Below are 26,443 nucleotides of genomic sequence, written 5' to 3'. Positions count from 1 at the left end.
CGCTGCAAATACAGCATCATTACATCAAGACTGAATCTAAAGGAAAGATTTCTGTTAGCTGGCAATAAAAAACAAAACAGTGAACAAATTTTAAGGACAACTAGGTTTATCTGAATAAAGGAAAGCAGCAAATTGAGAGGCAAAACTGATGGAACCAATTTCATTTGTGGCGATTTATTTTTTTGGAATGTGCATCACTTATCAGAGGATATGCCATAGAATGGAAATTATAGCTCCATAATAATAATAGGTATTCTTTAACAATTAATTGTTATGTAGCCCAATTTCTCCAGAAAAAAGCATCAATTTTTTCCCCCCCAAAAAATCTTTTTTTTTAATACAGGGGTTACACAAAAGCATTTCAGTTCTGCTTCAATTGCTGCTTAAACCTAATTAACACTTAACATGATGGACGGATTGACTTGGCCTTTGCGACCAGTGTAGATCACGATCGCCTGCCCATCTGTGCAGTCTGATCATGATCTGCCCTGTTTGCTATTCAGTCAAAATCTTTTTGTTTTGATAAGCACCCCTTTGAACAGTAAATGGTACTGTCCAAATTGAAAGACAACAAGTTCATTATAGAAATTTAGCAGGGTAAGGGTGAACCTCCTGCACAATTCTGAACACAAGCTTCTTCTGTAAGAAGATATAAACACAACCAAGCAAAGTGATAGCACACTTTGTTAACATGTAAATGGGAGGTAACTCCATTATAGTGAAACCCCATTTTCCCAAAAGGACCAGAAATAAAAGTTCAATTAGAGCACAAATTTTGTCAGAAAGCCTCCCAAAATAAATCAGAGAGGAAGAAAAAATGACTACAGGTGTACTGCTTTCTGTGATACTGTCAAAGAGGAAAAATCTGGGATGACAGCCCTTGAGGATTTTATCTGGCTATTGATAAACAGGACCTTTAGACTAGCAGTCTCCTTTTCTCACACTACGATATTAACTCAAAAATCATTACCAGTCTGCTGGTGCCCCTGGAATTTCACTGCCTGCTACGGGAACCATCACAGCATTTCTTTCCTCAGTCAGTGATACCCACTGGTCTATTAATGCGCTTTCTCTATCACAGTCTGCTTCAGTTTTATCTGAAAATGTATAAATCAGTGAACTAGTCTAGAATAATTATAAACCAGTTCAAAACAGAATTTAATCTGAATACCAGGCACGCACATTCTCTATCATAGTTTTTTCCAGGTCATAAATCAATGAACCAGTCAAAACTAGAGCTATCACTAAAGGTGATGAATGTACCCCCCGCATGCACTGACACAGTACATTGCAATTTGACGCACACAAGATTGCATAATTATGTGGACTGTATGTATATAGACTGTATGTATACAGTATAGTAACAAAAAACAAAGTCCCATAACTATGCAGAATATTTATCTAAAAGAATGTAACATGCACCATGCACAACTAGGGTTGGTACTGATCACTTGTGTGAAGTTTCATTAAACTGTGTGCAAAGGTTTGGTAAATTAGGCACGCACAAGATTGCATATGCAGACTGTATGTACATAGTATGTTAACAAGAAACAAAGTCCCATAACTCTGCAATTTTTGTCGCTGAAAGAACCTAACACGCCCCATGCACAACTACTGTTGGTACTGATCACTTGTGTGAAGTTTCATTAAATTGTGTCAAGTGGATGAGGAGATGGTGCACACAAGATTGTGTCTATGTATATAGTATAGTAACAAAAAAACAAAGTCCCATAACTCTGCAAATTTTTTTCCTGAAAGAACCTAACATGCCCCATGCACAACTACTGTTGTTACTGATCACTTGTGTGAAGTTTCATTAAACTGTGTCAAGGGGATGAGGAGAGATGGTGCGCACAAGATTGTGTCTATGTATATAGTATAGTAACAAAAAAACAAAGTCCCATAACTCTGCAAATTTTTTTCCTGAAAGAACCTAACATGCCCCATGCACAACTACTGTTGTTACTGATCACTTGTGTGAAGTTTCATTAAACTGTGTCAAGGGGATGAGGAGAGATGGTGCGCACAAGATTGTGTCTATGTATGTAGTACAGTAACAAAAAAAACAAAGTCCCATAACTCTGCAATTTTTTTTTCTAAAAGAACCTAACATGCCCCATGCACAACTACTGTTGGTACTGATCACTTGTGTGAAGTTTCATTAAATTGTGTCAAGGGGATGAGGAGAGATGGTGTGCACAATTTGTGTCTATGTATATAGTATAGTAACAAAAAAACAAGTCCCATAACTCTGCAAATTTTTTTTCTAAAAGAACCTAACATGCCCCATGCACAACTACTGTTGTTACTGATCACTTGTGTGAAGTTTCATTAAATTAAGTCAAGGGGATGAGGAGAGATGGTGTGCACAAGATTGTGTCTATGTATATTAAGTATAGTAACAAAAAAACAAAGTCCCATAACTCTGCAATTTTTTTTCTAAAAGAACCTAACATGCCCCATGCACAACTAGGGTTGGTACTGACCACTTGTGTGAAGTTTCATTAAATTGTGTCTATGTATATAGTATAGTAACAAAAAAAACAAAGAAGTTTTGCACTTAGCCCTTGACCTAGATCTTCCTCTTGGTAACTGTCCAAGCCTTTCTGTATCTTGGAGCGAGCACAAATACAACCAATGGCAAGCGAGCTTATACTATCACAGATTAATGGAAGAGTGCCTGAGTCACCCCGGGACTTTATACGAGTGAGTATACGTCTGGCATGGCCCTGTAAGTATTGAAGTTGTATTTATACAAACATCATTAAAATGAAAATCAGTAATGTATGTGTACAGTATGGTAAAAATGCTCTATAGAAAACCTCTCCGAATGTTTGCCCTTCAGAGAACAATAACTTAAAGCACTCTTTATTTCATTCATTTAAGATACCTTTGTCTTTTTAAAAAGGTTTTTATCCATTATAGCTGTACCAACAAAGATTTCAAAGTTTAAAAAAAAAATATTTTACCATTTATCAACATTTTTAGCCAAACATCTTAAAACATTTTAAGCTTCGGGATGACGTAGTGTCTGCAGTAAATGCTCAGCATACTACCACTGTCTTCACTAACCTATTGGATACTCAAGTATTAATATAGCAATATCCATTTAAGACTTTTCACTATTACAATGTGACCTCAGTGAGTAATCTCAATTCAAAAGTTGTCTAAATGCCGAGTTCAACTGTAGGTGTACAATTGTAACAATTTACTAATTACTAATAGATATTGCAAACAGAATGAAGAATTAAGGTATCGGACATATAGTGAAACACAGCAATTTCTGTGCTATCACACATTCTGGTCCGGCGTTCTTTGGGCGAAAGTACCTCAATGCGCGCAAGGCTTTCTGTAAAAACCTGAGAATGCCGAAACTGCCTGTGGAGAATATGTTACTTGCCAACTGTCATAATGGGTCCGCTACGTTAAATAGTATTTATTTTACATGTGCATAAATTTCAATTTACCTGTCTTAGCTGAAATACTCCGGCAGCTGGGACGTCAGCCTGAGGTTTGACCTCTACAGGGGCATATTCACCTTGGTCATTAACTTCATGTATCTCAATCCACAGTTCTATTTTCCTGGTTACTTCATGCCATCTGAAAGTTAAACATGCTTTCATCAGATGTATCTGTCAGTAATTGTCAGCCATTTTCAAATTTGAATTCCCATGCTCGGGTTAAGGTATTATTTACAGTTATTAGTTAGAGTTTCTTATTATGGTATCTTGCAGGTTCTATAAGATGTTTATTAACTCACCATGCTTGCAACATCATGTATACCTGGCTTAATTTTTTCATCTATGCATATTGTAATAACTTAAAAGCATAAATAATAGGTAAAATCTTGTCATATATAATCATTAATGCAGTAGTTATTCACTTCAGTACATCAAATTTTCAATTTTAGAATGATATATGAAGTACTTTAATGGGTAAGATTGTGTAATTTATGACATACTGCAACTTTAGCTTTCAACGGTGGAGGAAGACCCCTCCCCTACGAGCATCATTCCAGATATGGGTGGGAACTTTGTTAAAACCACCCATTATCAGTGTGCTAGCTGGAGGAATTCCTTACATGAAATAACTGAACATCCTTGTGGTGCACTCAGGGCAGTGATGAGTAAGTGATTTAAGCAAGGTATTTATTATCATTATACCTGTCAACAAGAGAGTTGGATCTAGCCACACTGTCTTCCTGGGAGTTCTGCTGACCAAACCCAACAACTTTATGTCCCCAGACCTCGATAGATAATGCCCCTTCCTGGGCATGCTCAATGAACTCTTCTGACATGTACACTTTAAAATCCTGCAAAAGAAGTTTGAGCATATTTTTTTAAGCAAAAAATTGTCTTAGATTTTCAGAATATTTTTTGCAAATATGTTGAAAGTAGAACTACAATAGAAAACTACACTTTCATGATAAAATATCTGATATTTATATGCAAGGATTCCATGCATGATTTTGCAGTTGTAAATTTAAAATGGAAAATCTTATGATATATCTCAATTGCAGATGGCACAGTTTAGTGGGGTTCTACAATAATATCAGTAATGCCCTAGCCCAAAGATTGTTCTTGATATATTAGTGACCAGTCGTCTTGCTCTAACATTGCTAACTTAAAACATTCTATGTGCTTACCCTTTCATGGTTAATCTTGATACATTTGGTGTCCTTTTTACTAGTGTCTGGGTGTAACTCTGGTGGGACAGAGATGGGGTCATCATGACCCCAGAAAGAGTACTGGCAGAACACAAAATTTGATAGATCCTTTCGCAGGCCTTTTGCTTCACAAATCTTTACCTATAAAGGACATATTAAAACAAACATTAACAGTTAAACTTAGAAAATGTTTGACAAATATCAATCATATTACTTTCTGTGTATAAATTGAAACTAATCACAATAGCTTTTCGAGTATTAAAATGTTCTGTTGCTGTTTAAATTGTTGCTTCACCTCAATGACACACCAATTAGCGCAGATTATTGAAAATTTGGCAAGAAGAAAAAAGCATTTATTTTACTCTGATTATAAGCGGTGCTTCTACTGACATTGATTGATCAGCATCATCTTCATTGCCTTCCTCATCGTCACTATCATCATTTATGTCTGCATAACGATCCATGATCCCGCTGCCCAGCTTAGATATCTCCATATGTAGTTTGCCGGCAACCTGTATATATATACATGACTTTTAATGACATTTATGTTACTAATTGGTTGTATTTAAGGTCTACCAAATATATTTTATGTCGGTATTCTTTACAAACTATGTTAAATATATTCATGTATGTGTGCATTCTGAACTAAGAACTTTCTTCCACCATCATTTAGCCAAAGGCAGCCTATTTTTTGTTGTGTGTTTTTTTAAAATACGTAACGCTGAGTACTGTGGTGGAAGGCAAAAACAGACAAGCTTTCAACAGAATCAACACCTGGTCCATGACTCCTTTTTGAGTTTTCAAACAGGCATTTGTATTGACTTAAAGTGCATTCATCAAGTATAAACTGTAATTCAATTAAGCTCCTTAATGGCTTTAAATCAGACTTTCAGCCACTGAATCTGACACTCCATTGCCGGACTTTAAAAAATAAATAAATAGAGTATTATAATATAAAACAGCCTACCTCTCCCTGCTGACTGATGATTGGTACTTGATGGTCCAGTTTAACATCATAAAAAAGTTAGTCCAGAAACACATTAGCTACCCCAATCAGATTGTGGTTCTCATATGATTCATAGAATGGGTCTCCTTTCTGAGGTGGTCCGTCATCCTGAAAGAGATAAAATATTTAACATGTCCGATGAGAAATTAAGTTTCTTGTACATTTCACCTTGACTGTTTCTCTCGATGCACAGCTGCTTTTAATAATTGATAAAAATATGCTAAAGACATGCAACATTTCATAACACTAGAATAATTTTGAGTCCTTTTTAAATAGTCCCGGTCATTCTGTTATAAAGATATTGTTAATAACTGAAAACATTCACTGAAGCAAACATTTGCCTATAACTGGTGTAAGGTTATACGACAACAACCCAGACTGCTGGAAGGATAAGCCTAGAAACCAAAGAACGTTCTAGAACCCAGCTGGGTGACTTCCTCAAATGAAAGAATTCTACTTCCCGATCAGTGCACACACCTGAAGCACTAAGGGGCAAGAGTTTCATAGTTAGTCATCTTAACCATTAGGCACTGGAGGTCCAACAAGGGCCTTGGACCTGTCAATCTGCCGCAGAAACAAAGTCTTAAAACTGCTAATATACCCAGCATGCACTTTAACACAACTCAGCAACTCAAACTCATTACTATTATAAGAAGATTGAAATTCCATGAAAAACTGACATTTCTAACCAAAGGTATTTCTGAATTTGATAACCAGGTTTTGAAAAAGATTCTACCTAACTAATGCCTTAAATACGCAGTTTAGTACAACTTTACAGAAGGCTGTACCTAACTAATGCCTTAAATACGCAGTTTAGTACAACTTTACAGAAGGCTGTTTCTGTTATGTTTGGGATCTGGGTTGTAGAGAACAGGGTGGGGGGTCCATCATTTATAAGGGGTCAAAGTCACACGCCGATTGCCTGTGATTGGCCCGAGAAATATACAGGTTAGGTCACATCGTGTACGAGATGATTTTGTCAAAGAATAGCGTCTCGCTGCATCAAAATGATGCAGCCTTGAGACCAAAGTGCATGTTTACCGTTAAGATTTATGCTTTATGCGTTGATTAAGACCAGATTTTCAAAAATCGACCGAAAATTGTGTACGCAGTGGGATCGTTACTGAGGCCATTCCATTTTTTCCTTAATGTTTGGCCGTAAAGTACCATACCTTTATTTTTTTTATATATAGCATTTTTTTTTTTTTTGGAAATGTGTTTTTCTGTTATTATGTTTGGGATCTGGGTTGTAGAGAACAGGGTGGGGGGTCCATCATTCATAAGGGGTCAAAGTCACACGCCGATTGCCTGTGTTTTGAAGGAAATATGGAAAAAATGCATACGACATCGGGAGTAATAAGACTCGTGAACGGACATTATAAACTTTCTTTTACTTTCAATATTCATTAAAATTTGTGCATTTTCTAGTTGAAATTACAGTAGAATCAAACTGCATTGATATATACTTGTTATCATACTAAACAACGGTCTAGGCTAATTTAAATTTTGCACAAAAAAATCTAGGGCACTTTTCACGTGCTCGGTAATCAGCTGGCCGCTTACAAGCGCCTTTCTGACATTACACAGGATCCATACTCTTTATCAATTAGTTTTAACACTATATTGATTCTCGTTACCTGTGTGCATTTGCCGTGACGTAATTTGCTGATCAAAAAATCGTCGAGGCATGTCAACAGGGAAATTGGCGGGATTTAGCAGAAGATCAAAGGCAAGAGGGCACATTTTAAGGGCAGCGTGGCGGCAGTAAAAAAGGGCAGGGCGTGGCGCCCCGTTGTGTCGCTCTAGACATAACACTAACCAGAAAATAAATCATTTGGAATATTATTTACTTGAAATCTAACATTATCTGCATTGACCCTTACATCAGAAACATTATGATTACGACTTTGAATATTTCTGTCGAAGTTAAACTCCCAAGTAAGCAAAGAATGATCAGGAATTCCCATTAATCCCTGTACACCAGCTTTTTGTACTAGTTCTCTAGACCTTATTACTGTGAAATTACTGTAAAGGTGCAAAGATTCATGGCTCACCAGGCAATAATCCACAACAGAACATCCCTGTGGGCGTATGCAGGTAAAGTCATTTTTCAAGCAGTTTCTACCATTTAACATTACAAAATTTACATCAATCAAAAAGTTTAAAAGTAACTCTCCATAACTATTGGATGTATAATCAATAACTTCTCTTGAAGGCAAATCATAAATTCCTTCTATAAAATCTGGTAATTCACCACAGCGACCATTAAAATCGCCAAAAATACAGATTTCACCTTTATTTTGAAACTCATATATACTAGTAAGTAAATTATCAAAATACATCTTAGCATCAATTAATCGTGTTGAAGATTTTGGCGGCAAATAACAAACACAGCAGTATAAACAACTATTTGCATATTTATGACTAAGGCATACCCATAAGATGCCTTCAAATGAACATTCTACAATTGAAACATAGTATTCTTCCAATATTTCAGTTTTAATCAACAGTCCCACCCCTCCTGAACCTGTCCAGGCATTTACATGTATATCATTTCTATTGTTTCCATACCATTTATAGCCATTTAAATCAATGTTGGCAAAAAGCCGGTCAATATGAGTATTGACCGGGCCGGCGGTCAATACTGGTTAAAACCGGTCAATACTGGTCGATTCAATACTTTGGTCACTCTTGGGTGGTCAATACTGGTTAATTCAACACTTTTACATAATGCACATTCACAGATTAGAACAGGCTGTAACAGTAATGTAAAAATAATAATGCAATTTGAATGATATAAAATTTTGTTCATAAAAAAGTATAGTGGTCAATACTGGCCGATTCAGTTTTGGTCCTTGGCAATGTGTTCTGGTCAGGCTCAGTTCTGGACAATATACTTAGACTGGTCAGTGGTCAAATCTGGTTTATTCAATGCTTTTATCTTCTTACACATGTTACAGTAGCCTTTATTTTGAATTAATTAAAAAAATATTACTATAAGTTACACTCACTGAAATGGACAGTACTGGTCAATTCAAATTTTGGTCATACACAGTATCCCTGATCTACACATATAGTGGTCAATACTGGTCATTTGAATACTTTGATTGCATAAGTAATTTTTGTATTAAGATAAAGTTACCATGTTCAAGCACAGGTCTCATTAATACAGTGGGATTATTGATCATCACAGCTAATTAGTGACTAGATAGACAGGCCTGCAAAATATAATCTATTGTATATTGTAAGACATGGTGTCAATTAGGCGATGTGACACCCCTTACAGAAGCAAGCCTCTGTGGCGTACATGCTGCGTATTTGCTGTGTATATGCCGCGAACACAGTAGTACGCCAGAGGAGTACATTTTACATACACCGCATGCCGCGTACATGCCGTGTACAATTTCGACTAGTACACAGCATGTACGCAGGAGGTCACTAGTACACTTCAAGTACGCAGCACAGACTCTGAAAATTTGTGCAGTACACTTAATATCCGCGGGAAAGACTTGTACAGTTTTTTTTGGCATTTATATTAAATTTTTTTTTATAAGTTAAAGTCTGAAGTAAACTTCATATACGCGGGAGGGACTTCATGCAGGAAGGATTTGTACATTTTTTTTTTTGGAAGCAAGAACTTTATTTCCGAGTAACTTTTATCTTAATAGCATAGAATAGTTCAGATTACCGGTATTCTGAACAATAAAAATTTGCCAAACTATTTACAATGTTCATTTGTGAAGCTTACATCTTAGTGATTTCTGAGCTGCATCTTGCATGCAGTGTAAAAATATATTCTTTTTCATTTTGAATTAATCCTGGAGCTTTCTAACTTGGATAATTGAAAAGCCTTATTTGAACTTCGTTGCATTACATTTTGTTATACATGAAATAATCACCAAGATAATGCCGCAACAGCGCCCGAATGAGAAGAATTAATAGCTCTCACTGTTATTTGAATACTCTTAAGCAAAACACCACTCTATCATGTTTTATAAAGGCTTTAATGCTCATTATGTTAACTCATTAAGGCCTCACCAAATTAAAAAGTTGTTCATCGGATTTGCCGCTCGTATATTTTCAGAACGTTTTTGGCTAATTGCGCTTGCCCCATTGGAAAAAATCAATCCAAAATTTTTTGGTGCGCTACTTTTTACGGACGTAAAAGTGTATAAATGCTTATATAATTCCAGTCCTAGATTGTTCTCAGATGGATTTTAATCAAAATAAATACATACTACGCACACATCGTCTATAATAAATCATAACACTTATATTAAGTTGCATTAAAGTTGTTTCCCTTGATGCAGTTACGCCATTTTCTTCAAATGTTTACCAAATTACATGCTACAAAAATTGATTTATTTCATTGAAAAGTGGATGGAGAAAAGCATACTAATTTATTTGATAACATCAATCTACATTATTTTGGTAAGGGTAAATACTTATTGATGCATGTCACTTATCTTTTTTCTGTTTTTTTCTGTCCAAATGATCAGCATTTGCATACGAAATTTGGTGGGGTAAGGAATTTACATTATCACAGCAGTTTCGCCACAAGAGTACACAGCATGTATGCAGCAGAAGTACACAGCATGTACGCCGCAGGACTCGGGCCAGGAGTACACAGCATGTACGCCGCAGGAGTACACAGCATGTACACCGCAGGAGTACACAGCATGTACGCCGCAGGGGTAGTACACCGCAGGCTCATTTGCATGTGAAAAGTGTATGTGCCGTGTACATGCTGCGTACTATTTCTCGCATACTAAATTCCTCCAGCGTACATCCTGTGTACTATGTAGTCCACAGCATGTACGCAGCAAGTAGTACGCGGCAGAGCTCATTTGCATGTCAAAAGTGTACTACAAACGTACTATCGGTGTATGTGCGGTGTATATCCTGCGTACTATTGATTTCAGTACACATCATGTACGCATCATATACGCTGTATGTACACAGCAAGAGTACGCAGCAGGCCTTTTTCTTCTGTAAGGGACTTGCTATCAAAACACAATTAAACCACTTTCATCAAGGGTCCAGTTGTTCGCACCAATTTTTCATTGAATTTTATTCCAGTGACTGTGAAAATAATTAGATTTAACACTAAGTCTTGTGAATCAAACACTTAACTGCCACAGTTTATGAAATACTTTCTACGAATGAAGTTCAGTTAAATTAGCAGTTTAATGACCAGTATCAACCAGTACTGACAAATCAACCACTTTTGACAAATTTGGGGGTATTGATTTGGTTGCTTTAAATAAATATAATGCATGCAAACACCTTCATCAAGCCCGAAATGCTCTTAACAGTCATTATTGAAATTGTTCATAAACTCTGCAGAATATTTTAACAGTCAGTATTGACTAATTGACCAGTACTGACCAATCGACCAGTATTGACCGGTATTGACCACTTCATGGAGTACTGACCGGGGCAGTTTTAACCGGTTAAAACCGCTGGTTAAAACCGGGGGCGGTTTTAACCGCCCAACATTGATTTAAATCAATGTTTTCACCAGCTTTCAAGTGGGTTTCAGCAACCCCTATAATATCAAGTTCTAAAATATACTGACGAGATAAAGAAACGCCTCATTGAAATTTGGCGTTATTTTTTTCCTAACGCTTTTAATTGTTGTGAAATGTAATAAATCTACATGTACTCTGACCGACAAACACAGTGAACAAAAACTCGCGCGATTTCATTCAGCCATTTGTTCACTTCTTGTACCTGGTCATGATTTCCTCGTGCAGTCCGTGCATGTAAACCATGTGGTTTGATTGAACGATTTTTGCACATGTACATGTGTAATACGACACACAACCATATTTTCAGCTATTCTCTGAAAAAAAAACATTAGTTTTCGTAATGCCGAGGCTGAATTCTGAAGAGAGGGCTCAGGTTTTGGCTATGCTTGAATGTGGGCGAACGCAGGAACAAGTTGCTAGACGTTTTAACGTCTCTCGTTCGACAATTGTGCGTCTTATTCGACGTGTTAGAGACACGGGAACGTCTATCGATAGACCACGTTCAGGTAGACCGCGTGTAACGTCAATACGACAGGATAATTATATACGTCAACGTCATTTACGTGACAGATTTGTGACGGCGCAATTCAGTCACGTATAGTTGTAGGTAACCGTGGACGTCCAATAAGTTGACATACAGTGAGAAATCGACTCAGGGAACGCGGAATTACCTGTCGTAGGCCCTACCGCGGTCTAATTCTAACGTTACGCCACCGTCACCAACGTCTTATTTGGGCCCGCAACCATCGCGGCCAGCGTTGGCAGAACGTAGTGTTCAGTGACGAGTCGCGTTTCAACTTGTGGAACGCCGACGGACGTATCCGTGTCTATAGACGACGCCATGAACGCTACGCAAACAATTGCGTTTTGGAGCACAATCGTTACGGTGGAGATGGAGTAATGGTGTGGGCAGCAATCAACCATAGGTTTAAGTCCCAACTCGTCGTTTACCAAGGTAATCTCACAGCCAGGCGTTACATCGACCAGATATTACGTCATGTAGTTGTCCCTTTATTCCGTCAACGTCAAGGATTAGTCTATCAGCACGACAACGCGCGACCTCACGTTGCACGCGTCACCAGGGTAGAAGGCTAGAAACATTAATGTTTTACCTTGGCCGGCATGTTCACCGGACTGCAATCCGATTGAACACGCGTGGGATTATCTCGGACGGCGGTTACGCCAACGTTAACCCTAGCCAGCAAACGTCCGGGAACTGGTAGCAGCGCTGCACCAGGAGTGGGCCAGAATCCCACGGTATCTGTTACGCAACTGGTGCGGCTCTATGAGGCGTCGCCATGCTGCTGTGGTTGCTAGCAGAGGTGGCCACACACGCTACTGATTTTTCTAATGCAATTTCTCCGACCGGGCTATTAAAATTCAAGATTTAAGCTTAATGCGACAATGAAATGATTTCTTATTGACCATAAATTCTTGTAAAGCATCTAATTTGCGAATGGAATTGTTCTTTTCTAATTTTGAATCACGGTTAACGAAAAATTGTATACCGAGTTTGAATGAGGCGTTTCTTTATCTCGTCAGTGTACCAATACATGCCTCCCTAACTTTAAAATTGTCAGAATTAAAATTTTTATTAAAACAATTAACGTTCCAAAATCCTGACTTAAATCAGAAATTTCCGTATCTGCCACGACCTTGTCCTCTAGTGCCACGACTGTTGCCACGACTGTTTCCCCGGTTTGTTCCACCAAACGACCATGCTCCGCGTCCACCATGGGCACCACGAAAGTTACCATTTACCCTAGAAAATTTATCTTTATTTTCACTATCGTTAGAAATGTTATGTTGATTACCACCATTTACACGATCACTATGATTTTCACAAGAGTTATTATAGTCACCGGCATCTGAGCCTTTCATAGATTGTTCATTTGTAGACTGCTCCTTCAATACTCCATCTACTACACGGGTACCCCGAACTTTCAAATTTGTCTGGCCTTTGTTGATGGCATTCACCAGCATCCTCATATTAGACACAAGGCGTCTTTCCTCCTTTGTCTGGTCACTGTGTATGAATACTTTTTTTGTAGAAAAGGGTCCTTACAGAAGAAAAAGGCCTGCTGCGTACTCTTGCTGTGTACATACAGCGTATATGATGCGTACATGATGTGTACTGAAATCAAGGGCTTTAAATAGTACGCAGGATATACACCGCACATACACCGATAGTACGTTTGTAGTACACTTTTGACATGCAAATGAGCTCTGCCGCGTACTACTTGCTGCGTACATGCTGTGGACTACATAGTACACAGGATGTACGCTGGAGGAATTTAGTATGCGGGAAATAGTACGCAGCATGTACGCGGCACATACACTTTTCACATGCAAATGAGCCTGCGGTGTACTACCCCTGCGGCGTACATGCAGTGTACTCCTGCGGCGTACATGCTGTGTACTCCTGGCCCGAGTCCTGCGGCGTACATGCTGTGTACTCCTGCTGCATACATGCTGTGTACTCTTGTGGCGAAACTGCTGTGATAATGTAAATTCCTTACCCCACCAACTTTCGTATGCAAATGCTGATCATTTGGACAGAAAAAAACAGAAAAAAGATAAGTGACATGTATCAATAATTATTTACCCTTACCAAAATAATGTAGATTGATGTTATCAAATAAATTAGTATGCTTTTCTTCATCCACTTTTCAATGAAATAAATCAATTTTTGTAGCATGTAATTTGGTAAACATTTGAAGAAAATGGCGTAACTGCATCAAGGGGAAACAACTTTAATGCAACTAAATGTAAGTGTTATGATTTATTATAGATGATGTGTGCGTAGTATGTATTTATTTTGATTAGAATCCATCTGAGAACAATCTAGGACTGGAATTATATAAGCATTTATACACTTTTACGTCCGTAAAAAGTAGCGCACCAAAAAATTTTGGATTGATTTTTTCCAATGGGGCGAGCGCAATTAGCCAAAAACGTTCTGAAAATATACGATGAACAACTTTTTAATTTGGTGAGGCCTTAATGAGTTAACATAATGAGCATTAAAGCCTTTATAAAACATGATAGAATGGTGTTTTGCTTAAGAGTATTCAAATAACAGTGAGAGCTATTAATTCTTCTCATTCGGGCTCTGTTGAGGCATTATCTTGGTAATTATTTCATGTATTACAAAATGTAATGCAACGAAGTTCAAATAAGGCTTTTCAATTATCCAAGTTAGAAAGCTCCAGGATTAATTCAAAATGAAAAAGAATATATTTTTACACTGCATGCAAGGTGCAGCTCAGAAATCACTAAGATGTAAGCTTCACAAATGAACATTGCAAATAGTTTGGCAAATTTTCATTGTTCAGAATACCGGTAATCTGAATTATTCTATGCTATTAAGATAAAAGTTACTCGGAAATCAAGTTCTTGCTTCCAAAAAAAAAAAAAATGTACAAATCCTTCCTGCATGAAGTGTACTTCAGACTTTTACCTAAAAAAATTCAAAGTATAAACACCAAAAGAAAAGAACAAGTCCCTCCCGCGTATATGAAGTTTACTTCAGACTTTAACTTATAAAAAAAAAACTAAGTATAAATGCCAAAAGAAATTGTACAAGTCTTTCCCACGTATATGAAGTGTACTGCACAAATTTCAAAGTATCTGCGGTGTACATGCAGTGTACTATTTTCTTGTACAAGTCCCTCCTGCGTACATGCAGTGTACTCCTTAAATTTTCAGAGTCTGTGCTGCGTACTTGAAGTGTACTAGTGACCTCCTGCGTACATGCTGTGTACTCGTCGAAATAGTTCGCGGCATGTACGCGGCATGCGGTGTATGTAAAATGTACTCCTCTGGCGTACTACTGTGTTCGCGGCATATACACAGCAAATACGCAGCATGTACGCCACAGAGGCTTGCTTCTGTAAGGGGGTTTTCCCTAACTTGCTTTTTGCTGCTAGAATCTTATTTTTGTCTTCAGTATTTCTTTTTTATAAAAAAGAAGTATATTTAATGCTAAAAATATAAATATGTTTTTGTTTGTTTAAAAAAAATGCGTCAAAAACGATCAATTGAACCAGAGGATTTTCTGGATTTTTTTTATGTTTTTTTATTATTATTATTATTATATTTTTTATTATGTAAGTCTGCAGGATTAATTTTTAATATTCGTATTTTTTTCTGCTTAATTTCCATCTTTTGAATAAGATTAATTTCCTAAATATAATCAACTATTAGCACATTTTATTCCGTCAATCAACACCTTCTGATGCAATTAAATACCATTAACACCTTCCAATCAAGACTTTTAATGTGATTAATATCCTTCTTTTATTATAACCAGTTAACTGACTAATATTTTCAGTACAGTTTTTTTTTTTTTTTTTTTTTTTGCAAGTATGCGAAAACAGTTGATTTTTTAATGTTCGTATTTTTAATATAAGACTACACCTTTTTTATAACAAATAATTTCCTCCGTCCGTCTAATTAACTTTTACCGCGTTTCATTCAGTTAATCAACAACTTCTCAAGCAGTTAATCAGCATTAACACCTTCCAATCAGCGTATTTTAACAACTTTTAATGTGATTATTATCAGCTAAAGCTTTTCGCATACATTTGTATACCAAGTTATGGCTAATAATATAACAAAATATAAAATAATATAGTAAAAACTAGAGCTATCACTAAAGGTGATGAATGTACCCCCTCATGCACTGACACAGTACATTGCAATTTGACGCACACAAGATTGCATAGTTATGTGGACTGTATGTATATAGACTGTATGTATACAGTATAGTAACAAAAAACAAAGTCCCATAACTATGCAGAATATTTATCTAAAAGAATGTAACATGCACCATGCACAACTAGGGTTGGTACTGATCACTTGTGTGAAGTTTCATTAAATTGTGTGAAAGGGTTTGGTAGATTAGGCACGCACAAGATTGCATATGCAGACTGTATGTACATAGTATGTTAACAAGAAACAAAGTCCCATAACTCTGCAATTTTTGTCGCTGAAAGAACCTAACATGCCCCATGCACAACTACTGTTGTTACTGATCACTTGTGTGAAGTTTCATTAAATTGTGTCAAGGGGATGAGGAGAGATGGTGCGCACAAGATTGTGTCTATGTATATAGTATAGTAAAAAAAAAAACAAAGTCCCATAACTCTGCAAATTTTTTTTCTGAAATAATCTAACATGCCCCATGCACAACTAGTGTTGTTACTGATCACTTGTGTGAAGTTTCATTAAATTTTGTCAAGGGGATGAGGAGAGATGGTGCGCACAAGATTGTGTCTATGTATATAGTATAGTAACAAAAAAACAAAGTCCCATAACTCTACAAATTTTTTTTCTAAAAGAACCTAACATGCCCCATGCTCAACTACTGTTGGTACTGATCACTTGTGTGAAGTTTCATTAAATTGTGTCAAGGGGATGAGGAGAGATGGTGCGCACAAGACTGTGTCTATGTATATAGTATAGTAACAAAAAAACAAAGTTCCATAACTCTGCAAATTTTTTTTCTAAAAGAACCTAACATGCCCCATGCACAACTACTGTTGGTACTGATCACTTGTGTGAAGTTTCATTAAATTCTGTCAAGGGGATAAGGAGAGATGGTGCGCACAAGATTGCGTCTACGGACAGACAGACAGACAACCTGAAACCAGTATACCCCCCCTTACAACTTTGTTGTCGGGGGGTACTATAAAGAAACTAGACTAGTGTTTGTTTAATTTATTTCATTGAAATAGATAATGTACACATGTATAACATGCAATAAATAGTAATTGGATTCACAACTATATGTATTCATCAATGTTAATGTTTTATTTCGTAACACTTTGAATGTCTGTACTACACACTTCACATAACATTTATTAATTAGCACTTGTAATCTGGTACACATGTATAACATGCAATAACTGTAATATAAATTATGAAATAGTATTTGAATTCATAACTATGTGTTCATCAATGTTCATGATTTATGTCCGTTACACTTTGAATGTCTGTTCTACATGCACACTTCACATAGCATTTAGCTTGTTATCGGGTGTCTGTACACTAAAGACATTTCTTTCAGAAGTCTAGTCGTCGAAAGGTTCTCGTTTGTGTACCTGTAAAACATAATTAAAAAGATCATAAATATACAGTTTTCAGTGATTTATTATTAAAACACGGACCATGATGTGACAGGCCATGTGGATGACTGTAGCCAAGTGTGATGGATGTACTTCAGTAACGGCTTCAGGTGGTCTGCTGAGTTGAGATCACACAGGGCGTAGAACGTTGGTTGGATATGCTCTGGTGGGAGGAACGGTAAGCATAACAGTTTTCGGATGTAGCAGTATGTCCCTACGTCCTGCGTGTATTGTGTGGAAAGGCCTAGATTCTGAAATGAATGATTTGTTGATGGCAATGTATGATACAGTATCTGTATTAAAAATGTTATAAAGAATATAACGATCTTACATGTTTTTTATCCAGTACCATGTATTACTTAGAGCACTTAATATACCTAGTCATATAAATAATCTCTCCGCATAAATATCATGAGAATGATTTGTAAATCTGAAGCTACATCATATCATTATTTGTAAGTGACGTACCACCACGTTTCCAAACTGCCTGTCCCCAGTGGAACGCGCAACCACGGATGTCGGCCCCCTCAAAGACGTACTGCCTTCCATAAAGCCTGTTCATAATCCACCACGAATCCCTCGACAACGCACTGGCCTTTCAACATTCGACCCACAGCCTGAAGAATACAAAATAAATGTTGTTTTTTTTTACTCACTTACCTCTACCATTTTCATAATTTATCTGTAAGCACGTAGAGTTAAAAAACAATTACTGAAAGATAACTGTTTTAACAGATGAGCCATATCATGGTTATATATTTTTCTGGAAAAAAAAATGCCATTGTTGATTTCCAAACATCTTACCTGAAGAACCTTGACGTAGTCAGCTGTTGATCTTCTTGACATGAATATGTAGACCAATGGGACCTGTTTGCTGCAATCACCAGGGCGCACGAACGCATGAATAGACAGTAGCTGTGTGAATGGTTCACGTACCACCTGAAAAGTAATCATTCTGAGCATGCCGGTAAACCATGGAAATATTATTTTCATTTTGATAGTGATGCTGTTTTTTTTGGCAGTCATATATCCCCAGTTATGAAATGAAACCGACGTATATAAATACAAGTATTCAATAAATGCAAGTATTCAATTACCTTAAACGTGCCGTCAATGTACCAGCGTTTGGCCTGACGAAGAAGATCGAGTTGCTGATCTGACGCGAATATCAAGTGACGTTTTGCACCAACACGGATGTCACCCCTGAGGAATGCTGGCGGTAAGTCGTTCTCGTTCAACTGAAAATGCAAGAAAACAAAAAAACGTTGCAGAGTACTGAAAGTCGATACACATTTAACAACACATCGCAATTCATGACATGCCAATTGAGAATGTAAATATTTAAAATAACACAAAATTACCTCAAAGTCCAGGTTTTTTGGATCTTCTGGTCGTAAATCTTTCCGGTACCGCTTATTGAATGGTTCAACATTTGTGATTCCCGTCACCCCATCCGACACCTCCTCCGTAATCGTGCGCGCCGATTTAAACATATCCTTGGAAGCCAAATCTTTCACCTGAAAAGAAGTAACTTTGCAATGTTTCGACATGCTTAGAACGAACAGACTGTTCAGTACAATTCTTCATTGAATAACATTAGCTGAAGTGTATTTCGGATATTTTTATGTCCTTTTTTTCATTACTGCAATAATAATAATAATTTTTTCATATTTCTTGCTTTTGTTACCTTATTTGTGACCTTGGCTGTGACACAACGCGCTGGGTCCGGTTCGTGTATATGGTCAGATCCACTACCTTTAAACTGTCCCTCCCGCTCTATGACCCCTGATGGACACTTCATGGAACCATTACACACAGCACACCGCCACTTCCGTGTGCGCCCTCAAACCTCCTACAGTGGAAAATGTGCATATTAATAAAGGATATTACATGAGTGTTTTTTCATATTGAATGTATCAAACGAGTTGAATAAAATACTAAATTTTATTCAACGAGTTAAATAATTTCAATGCGGAAAGACGCTCATGTAATCTTATTTTATTTTTATAATAATATAATGTATATTCAATTTTAAAACGAAGTATTTTGTTTCTCATTATAGTAATCGTGATTATAATAGTAATAGTGACTTATGCATTTTTTTTATTCAATTACCTTCACATTGTACGAGTATCCTCTGGAATCAACCAGCAAGTCCTTCCCCCTCTGCGTACCGCCAGGAATCAGTTCGAATTCAACCGGTCTATCATCGATCAAGGTGGCTGTTGGAGGTGGATCGAGAATAGATCTGTAACAAACAAATTTCGTTCTTTGCCTGTCTGTTCGGAAAGAATAAACAGTCAAAAGTTACGTACGAGCTTTACCGCTCGTACTATATGACGATAAATAAAGATTCCCGTTAGAATGTATAAACTCTAATATGAACCTATGAGAAACCATGTAATTCACTTAATGAAGAACGAATCATATTTAAACCTGCTTAGGATCGGTGAAATTTCTTTTTTGTTAACGGCTATTAACACTTACCTTTCGACAATCACGTTAGGCTCAGCAAAAGAAACGTCGATTCTCACTGACTCATTATTCACTGCCATAGATTCCTGCATCTCGACATCGTCTGTATTTGTTGATCTCTCCAGGTTGTCTGTAGAACGTGTGTGCTGTTCGGAATCCTTTAAAAAAGAAAAGTACAATCTATCCTCACATGCATAACGTCTGCATGCAAAACTTTTTTTATTTGCATTTAAGGCAACGGGCCCATACACAATAATATTTAGTTTACCCTTACAGAAGCAAGCCTCTGTGGCGTACATGCTGCGTATTTGCTGTGTATATGCCGCGAACACAGTAGTACGCCAGAGGAGTACATTTTACATACACCGCATGCCGCGTACATGCCGTGTACTATTTCGACGAGTACACAGCATGTACGCAGGAGGTCACTAGTACACTTCAAGTACGCAGCACAGACTCTGAAAATTTAAGGAGTACACTGCATGTACGCAGGAGGGACTTGTACAAGAAAATAGTACACTGCATGTACACCGCAGATACTTTGAAATTTGTGCAGTACACTTCATATACACGGGAAAGACTTGTACAATTTCTTTTGGCATTTATACTTAGTTTTTTTTTTATAAGTTAAAGTCTGAAGTAAACTTCATATACGCGGGAGGGACTTCATGCAGGAAGGATTTGTACATTTTTTTTTTTTTTTGGAAGCAAGAACTTGATGTCCGAGTAACTTTTATCTTAATAGCGTAGAATAGTTCAGATTACCGGTATTCTGAACAATAAAAATTTGCCAAACTATTTGCAATGTTCATTTGTGAAGCTTACATCTTAGTGATTTCTGAGCTGCACCTTGCATGCAGTGTAAAAATATATTCTTTTTCATTTTGAATTAATCCTGGAGCTTTGTAACTTGGATAATTGAAAAGCCTTATTTGAACTTCGTTGCATTACATTTTGTAATACATGAAATAATTACCAAGATAATGCCTCAACAGCACCCGAATGAGAAGAATTAATAGCTCTCACTGTTATTTGAATTCTCTTAAGCAAAACACCACTCTATCATGTTTTATAAAGGCTTTAATGCTCATTATGTTAACTCATTAAGGCCTCGCCAAATTAAAAAGTTGTTCATCGGATTTGCCGCTCGTATATTTTCAGAACGTTTTTGGCTAATTGCGCTTGCCCCATTGGAAAAAATCAATCCAAAATTTATTGGTGCGCTACTTTTTACGGACGTAAAAGTGTATAAATGCTTATATAATTCCAGTCCTAGATTGTTCTCAGATGGATTTTAATCAAAATAAATACATACTACGCACACATCGTCTATAATAAATCATAACACTTATATTTAGTTGCATTAAAGTTGTTTCCCCTTGATGCAGTTACGCCATTTTCTTCAAATGTTTACCAAATTACATGCTACAAAAATTGATTTATTTCATTGATAAGTGGATGGAGAAAAGCATACTAATTTATTTGATAACATCAATCTACATCATTTTGGTAAGGGTAAATACTTATTGATGCATGTCACTTATCTTTGTTATGTTTTTTTCTGTCCAAATGATCAGCATTTGCATACGAAAGTTGGTGGGGTAAGGAATTTACATTATCACAGCAGTTTCGCCACAAGAGTACACAGCATGTATGCAGCAGGAGTACACAGCATGTACGCCGCAGGACTCGGGCCAGGAGTACACAGCATGTACGCCGCAGGAGTACACAGCATGTACGCCGCAGGGGTAGTACACCGCAGGCTCATTTGCATGTGAAAAGTGTATGTGCCGCGTACATGCTGCGTACTATTTCTCGCATACTAAATTCCTCCAGCGTACATCCTGTGTACTATGTAGTCCACAGCATGTACGCAGCAAGTAGTACGCGGCAGAGCTCATTTGCATGTCAAAAGTGTACTACAAACGTACTATCGGTGTATGTGCGGTGTATATCCTGCGTACTATTGATTTCAGTACACATCATGTACGCATCATATACGCTGTATGTACACAGCAAGAGTACGCAGCAGGCCTTTTTCTTCTGTAAGGGTATACTAATTTGTTTAGCTCGATTTTGATGAAAGCTTTAAGCTTATTGTAACCACTGTTGAGTCCGCTTCCTGGAAGTTATGGAGTAACAAGCAATTCTTACCAGACATTAAAACCATCTATATGCATTATAATCACATCGGTGAATAAGTGATGTGTGTATGTTATGAGTCAATTATCCTGTGCTGATATGATATTTGCAGAAGTGAAATACAAATAATAGATTTTTAAACATTTATTCTACAATACCTGCTCAAGATCCATTTGAATTTCGTCATCTGTTACGCTATCGTGATCATCGTCTACTGGCGGAATTTTCAGTTCACATGGTGCACATATAAATGCCAAATCTGACCCAGCAGCAACAGCAGCCTTATACTGTTTTACAGTGATACCTGTAAATTAATGAGAAAAAACAATTTTCTTAAAGACGCGGCCCAAACTAAATTTTTTAAAAGAGATTGACCAAATAAGTTTGCACGAAGTTCACGTGGGCAGAAAAGGTAGGTCACTAGATTATGACGAGTCTTTATGATATAATCTATTTCGTTTTGTACTAATTTGTAACATAATTGATACAATTCTATTATTACTCTTACTTATCATTTTCTCGATTTTAAACTGGGTATGAGAAATGTTACGTTGTTCTCATATCAGAACAGCGGATGATGATATGGATCAGGTCCGAAAATTAAAATATATATAACAAGAGCTGTCTCCATAGGATGACATATGCCCCCGATGGCACTTTGAATGAGTAGTTATGGCCGATGTTAGAGTTTAGGACCTTTGACCTACGGAGCTGGGTCTTGCGGGCGACACGTCGTCTTACTGTGCCACACATTCATGCGTAGTTATTTTAAAATCCATGCATGAATGACAAAGATATGGACCGGACACGCCCATCAATGCACTATCATGAAAAATGACCTTTAACGTCTAAGTGTGACCTTGACCTTTGGGCTACGGACCTGGGTCTTGCGCGCGACACGTCGTCTTACTGTGGTACACATTCATGCCAAGTTATTTGAAAATCCATCTATGGTTGACAAAGATATGGACCGGACACGCCCATCAATGCACTATCCTTTAATGTCTAAGTGTGACCTTGACCTTTGAGCTAGGGACCTGGGTCTTGCGCGGGACACGTTGTCATACTGTGGTACACATTCATGCCAAGTTATTTGAAAATCCATCCATCGATGACAAAGATATGGACCGGACACGCCCATCAATGCAATATCCTTCAATGTCTAAGTGTGACCTTGACCTTTGAGCTACGGACCTGGGTCTTGCGCGCGACACGTCGTCTTACTGTGGTACACATTCATGCCAAGTTATTTGAAAATCCATCCATCGATGACAAAGATATGGACCGGACAAGCCCATCAATGCACTCTCCTTTAATGTCTAAGTGTGACCTTGACCTTTGAGCTACGGACCTGGGTCTTGCGCGCGACACGTCGTCTTACTGTGGTACACATTCATGCCATGTTATTTGAAAATCCATCCATCGATGACAAAGATATGGACCGGACACGAAAATTGCGGACAGACTGACAGACTGACAGACCGACAGACTGACAGACGGACAGACGGTTCAAAAACTATATGCCTCCCTTAGGGGGCATAAAAATTCTTACCTGTTGATCCACATTTTCTGTGCTGCCAGTTACCGCACATATCACACGAAATTGCATGATGGTGAGCATGCACTCTCTTGCTGCAAAAGATGCAGAGAGGTGAAGACGACGACATTCTAAGCACTTTATATTAAAGTCAATCAATATTAATCCTATAGATCTTTGCACGTCTAACACAGAATAAAAATCTAAATTTAATACAGAAAATTTATATATCTAATAATCCTTCGTCAAATAACTTTAACACTGTGATAATTAAGCAGAAAGTGATTGCTTACCTCATATAGAAAGTTTATATACATTTGGACGCCGGTAGTTCAAAGACAGTTGCAATCATTAGTCTCTATTATTTTGGTGCTTTGATGTTGTTTTTTCGTACTTTCAACAAATTGTTTTCTTAACTGTCCTCTCTGTTATAATATAATTATCACCTTTACAATGTCGCATTATCACCTATTAATTAAAGTACCGCATATCTTATCTTGTGATTAGAAGTGTGTCAGTATTTAATTGATTGACTACTTACATGGGATTCTATTAATCCTTTAATTTTCATTTGCATTCTAATTATCAATTATCTAATTATCAGTTCTAATTACAACTAGTTATAATTATCGAATAAATTTAAAATTTTAAAGTGCCAACAGATTAAAATGTTTGTTAAGTTTAGCGCCACTAAAAGACTTTAATCTAATTATACTTCCATTACTAATCAATTAATTTATATTCAATTATACCGATTATTGGCTTCTTTTTTCTTGCTATGAATCGTAAAAAGTTAATTATTGTCTTACTTTTCTTTTTATTTCCAAGGGCATTTTATTATTTTTTTTTTATATATATATATTCTATAGTGAACTATAAAAAATAACTCAACTGAAAGTCACAATTTTTAGAAAACGATTTTAACTTAATTTAAGTACAAATTTATGTAAGAAAATAAAAAATCCTCATAATATTTATTGGAATTAAATTACAAAAAGGGTACGAGTTTATCAAAAGGGGGACGAGTTTATCAAAAGGGGGAAATTGACCAAGGGGGGGACGAGTGGACCAAATTTTATCAAGGGGGGGACGAAATGACCAATTTTAGGGGACGAAATGACCAAATCGGATACAAGTTGACTGGGGGACGAGTTGACTTGATACCTGGTGTACTGCCTAGCTGACATCGCCTCCTTACGTTCTACTCGTACATACGAGACTTCTGGCAGTTGAAGAACTTTCTGTGTCAAATCTGTCATTTTCTTATGAATATTTTCAGAAGTGTTAAATGACAAATTACGTACCACAATATTAAGTGCGATATCATCCTGTTTTTTCACATAACTGTCATTACCAGAAATCTCGTTAATCTTCTGGTTCATCTCATCCATATCCGTAGAGAGCTCACTACGCAGGTCACCAATCTTGTTCTCTATCTCTTTTGTCATGTCATTTTTCATGCGTGACACCTCTGAACTTATATGTTTATCAAAAACTTTTGTCATTTTGTCTATTATGCGCTTTTCTGATCCAGAGAACTGTTCTTCCAATGCATCAATCCTTGAACTAAATCTATCTGACAACATTCTCACCTCCTTTGACAACTTTAAAATGAGCTCTTTCATGTCCCTTGAATCATCTATCCTTTCCCCTTCACTAACATCATCCTTTTTTTTTTTTCTTAGTCTGAGCATCACTATTTATATCTGAAGATTCTGAAAAATGTCTTTTCCTGGTTCTCGAAGGTGTTGTTGATACCTTTTCCGCACTGTTCGTGGAAAACACCGATTCTACATATTGAGACGCTTCTGTTTCCATAATCCACCTACTGTCTATCACCACACAACGAAGAATATGCCCAAAACTTGTCTTTCAGAACGTCGCGAAAAATAGGTGACACGATAATTTTAGACAACTTCCTGTCACAGTCACAACTAAGTTTCTTACGACAATGAATCCTCACAAACACTGTCGTCAAACCGGTGTTTATATAAAAACCACTACTGGTACTGATGATAAACCCGGACAGATGATAAAGTCGGCCACCTTAGAAATATTTGATTGCAATCGGTTATTTATAAAATTGAACACACCATCTAATAGTTTTCACTTACAACACCAACTGGTGTAAACAAAAACAAAATTGGTAAATATTCTGTATAAATAAATGACTTACATTTATTTGTATAAAAAATATTTATCCAAAATTACTGGGGAAGAGGGTGTTTTTTGCGCACCCTTACAGAAGAAAAAGGCCTGCTGCGTACTCTTGCTGTGTACATACAGCGTATATGATGCGTACATGATGTGTACTGAAATCAATAGTACGCAGGATATACACCGCACATACACCGATAGTACGTTTGTAGTACACTTTTGACATGCAAATGAGCTCTGCCGCGTACTACTTGCTGCGTACATGCTGTGGACTACATAGTACACAGGATGTACGCTGGAGGAATTTAGTATGCGAGAAATAGTACGCAGCATGTACGCGGCACATACACTTTTCACATGCAAATGAGCCTGCGGTGTACTACCCCTGCGGCGTACATGCTGTGTACTCCTGCGGCGTACATGCTGTGTACTCCTGGCCCGAGTCCTGCGGCGTACATGCTGTGTACTCCTGCTGCATACATGCTGTGTACTCTTGTGGCGAAACTGCTGTGATAATGTAAATTCCTTACCCCACCAACTTTCGTATGCAAATGCTGATCATTTGGACAGAAAAAAACATAACAAGATAAGTGACATGCATCAATAAGTATTTACCCTTACCAAAATGATGTAGATTGATGTTATCAAATAAATTAGTATGCTTTTCTCCATCCACTTATCAATGAAATAAATCAATTTTTGTAGCATGTAATTTGGTAAACATTTGAAGAAAATGGCGTAACTGCATCAAGGGGAAACAACTTTAATGCAACTAAATATAAGTGTTATGATTTATTATAG

General features: G+C 37.1%; 1 protein-coding gene and 1 pseudogene across 5 annotated transcripts; both read right to left on the bottom strand.

The window, feature by feature from the left end:
* Positions 1 to 13,192, bottom strand: part of LOC123530874 (kinesin-like protein KIF13A) — a 57,738-nt pseudogene extending 44,546 nt beyond the window's left edge.
* A 3,711-nt stretch (positions 13,193 to 16,903) lies between these two features.
* LOC123531710 (uncharacterized) lies at positions 16,904 to 25,714 on the bottom strand. Of its 5 annotated transcripts, none has more exons than XM_053517111.1 (10): positions 24,650 to 25,714; positions 23,501 to 23,580; positions 22,107 to 22,252; positions 19,819 to 19,964; positions 19,447 to 19,579; positions 18,693 to 18,827; positions 18,429 to 18,569; positions 18,136 to 18,270; positions 17,800 to 17,948; positions 16,904 to 17,307 (listed from the first exon to the last, which is right to left on the bottom strand). In XM_053517111.1, exons 1-9 carry the CDS (start codon positions 25,177 to 25,179, stop codon positions 17,859 to 17,861), a joined length of 1,536 nt encoding a protein of 511 aa, XP_053373086.1. In that variant the 5' UTR covers positions 25,180 to 25,714; the 3' UTR covers positions 16,904 to 17,307; positions 17,800 to 17,858. The 5 variants fall into 5 exon arrangements, with proteins under 5 accessions (XP_053373086.1, XP_053373087.1, XP_053373085.1 ...); XM_053517110.1 differs by lacking the exon at positions 16,904 to 17,307 and adding an exon at positions 17,347 to 17,582; XM_053517113.1 differs by lacking the exon at positions 16,904 to 17,307 and adding an exon at positions 17,349 to 17,582 and having other exon boundaries at positions 24,790 to 24,962.
* Positions 25,715 to 26,443: the final 729 nt, after the last annotated feature.

Source organism: Mercenaria mercenaria, chromosome 11 (assembly GCF_021730395.1).
Source record: "Mercenaria mercenaria strain notata chromosome 11, MADL_Memer_1, whole genome shotgun sequence".
In the NCBI taxonomy this organism is placed as follows: domain Eukaryota; kingdom Metazoa; phylum Mollusca; class Bivalvia; order Venerida; family Veneridae; genus Mercenaria; species Mercenaria mercenaria.
This window is presented reverse-complemented; position numbering and strand designations above follow the sequence as displayed.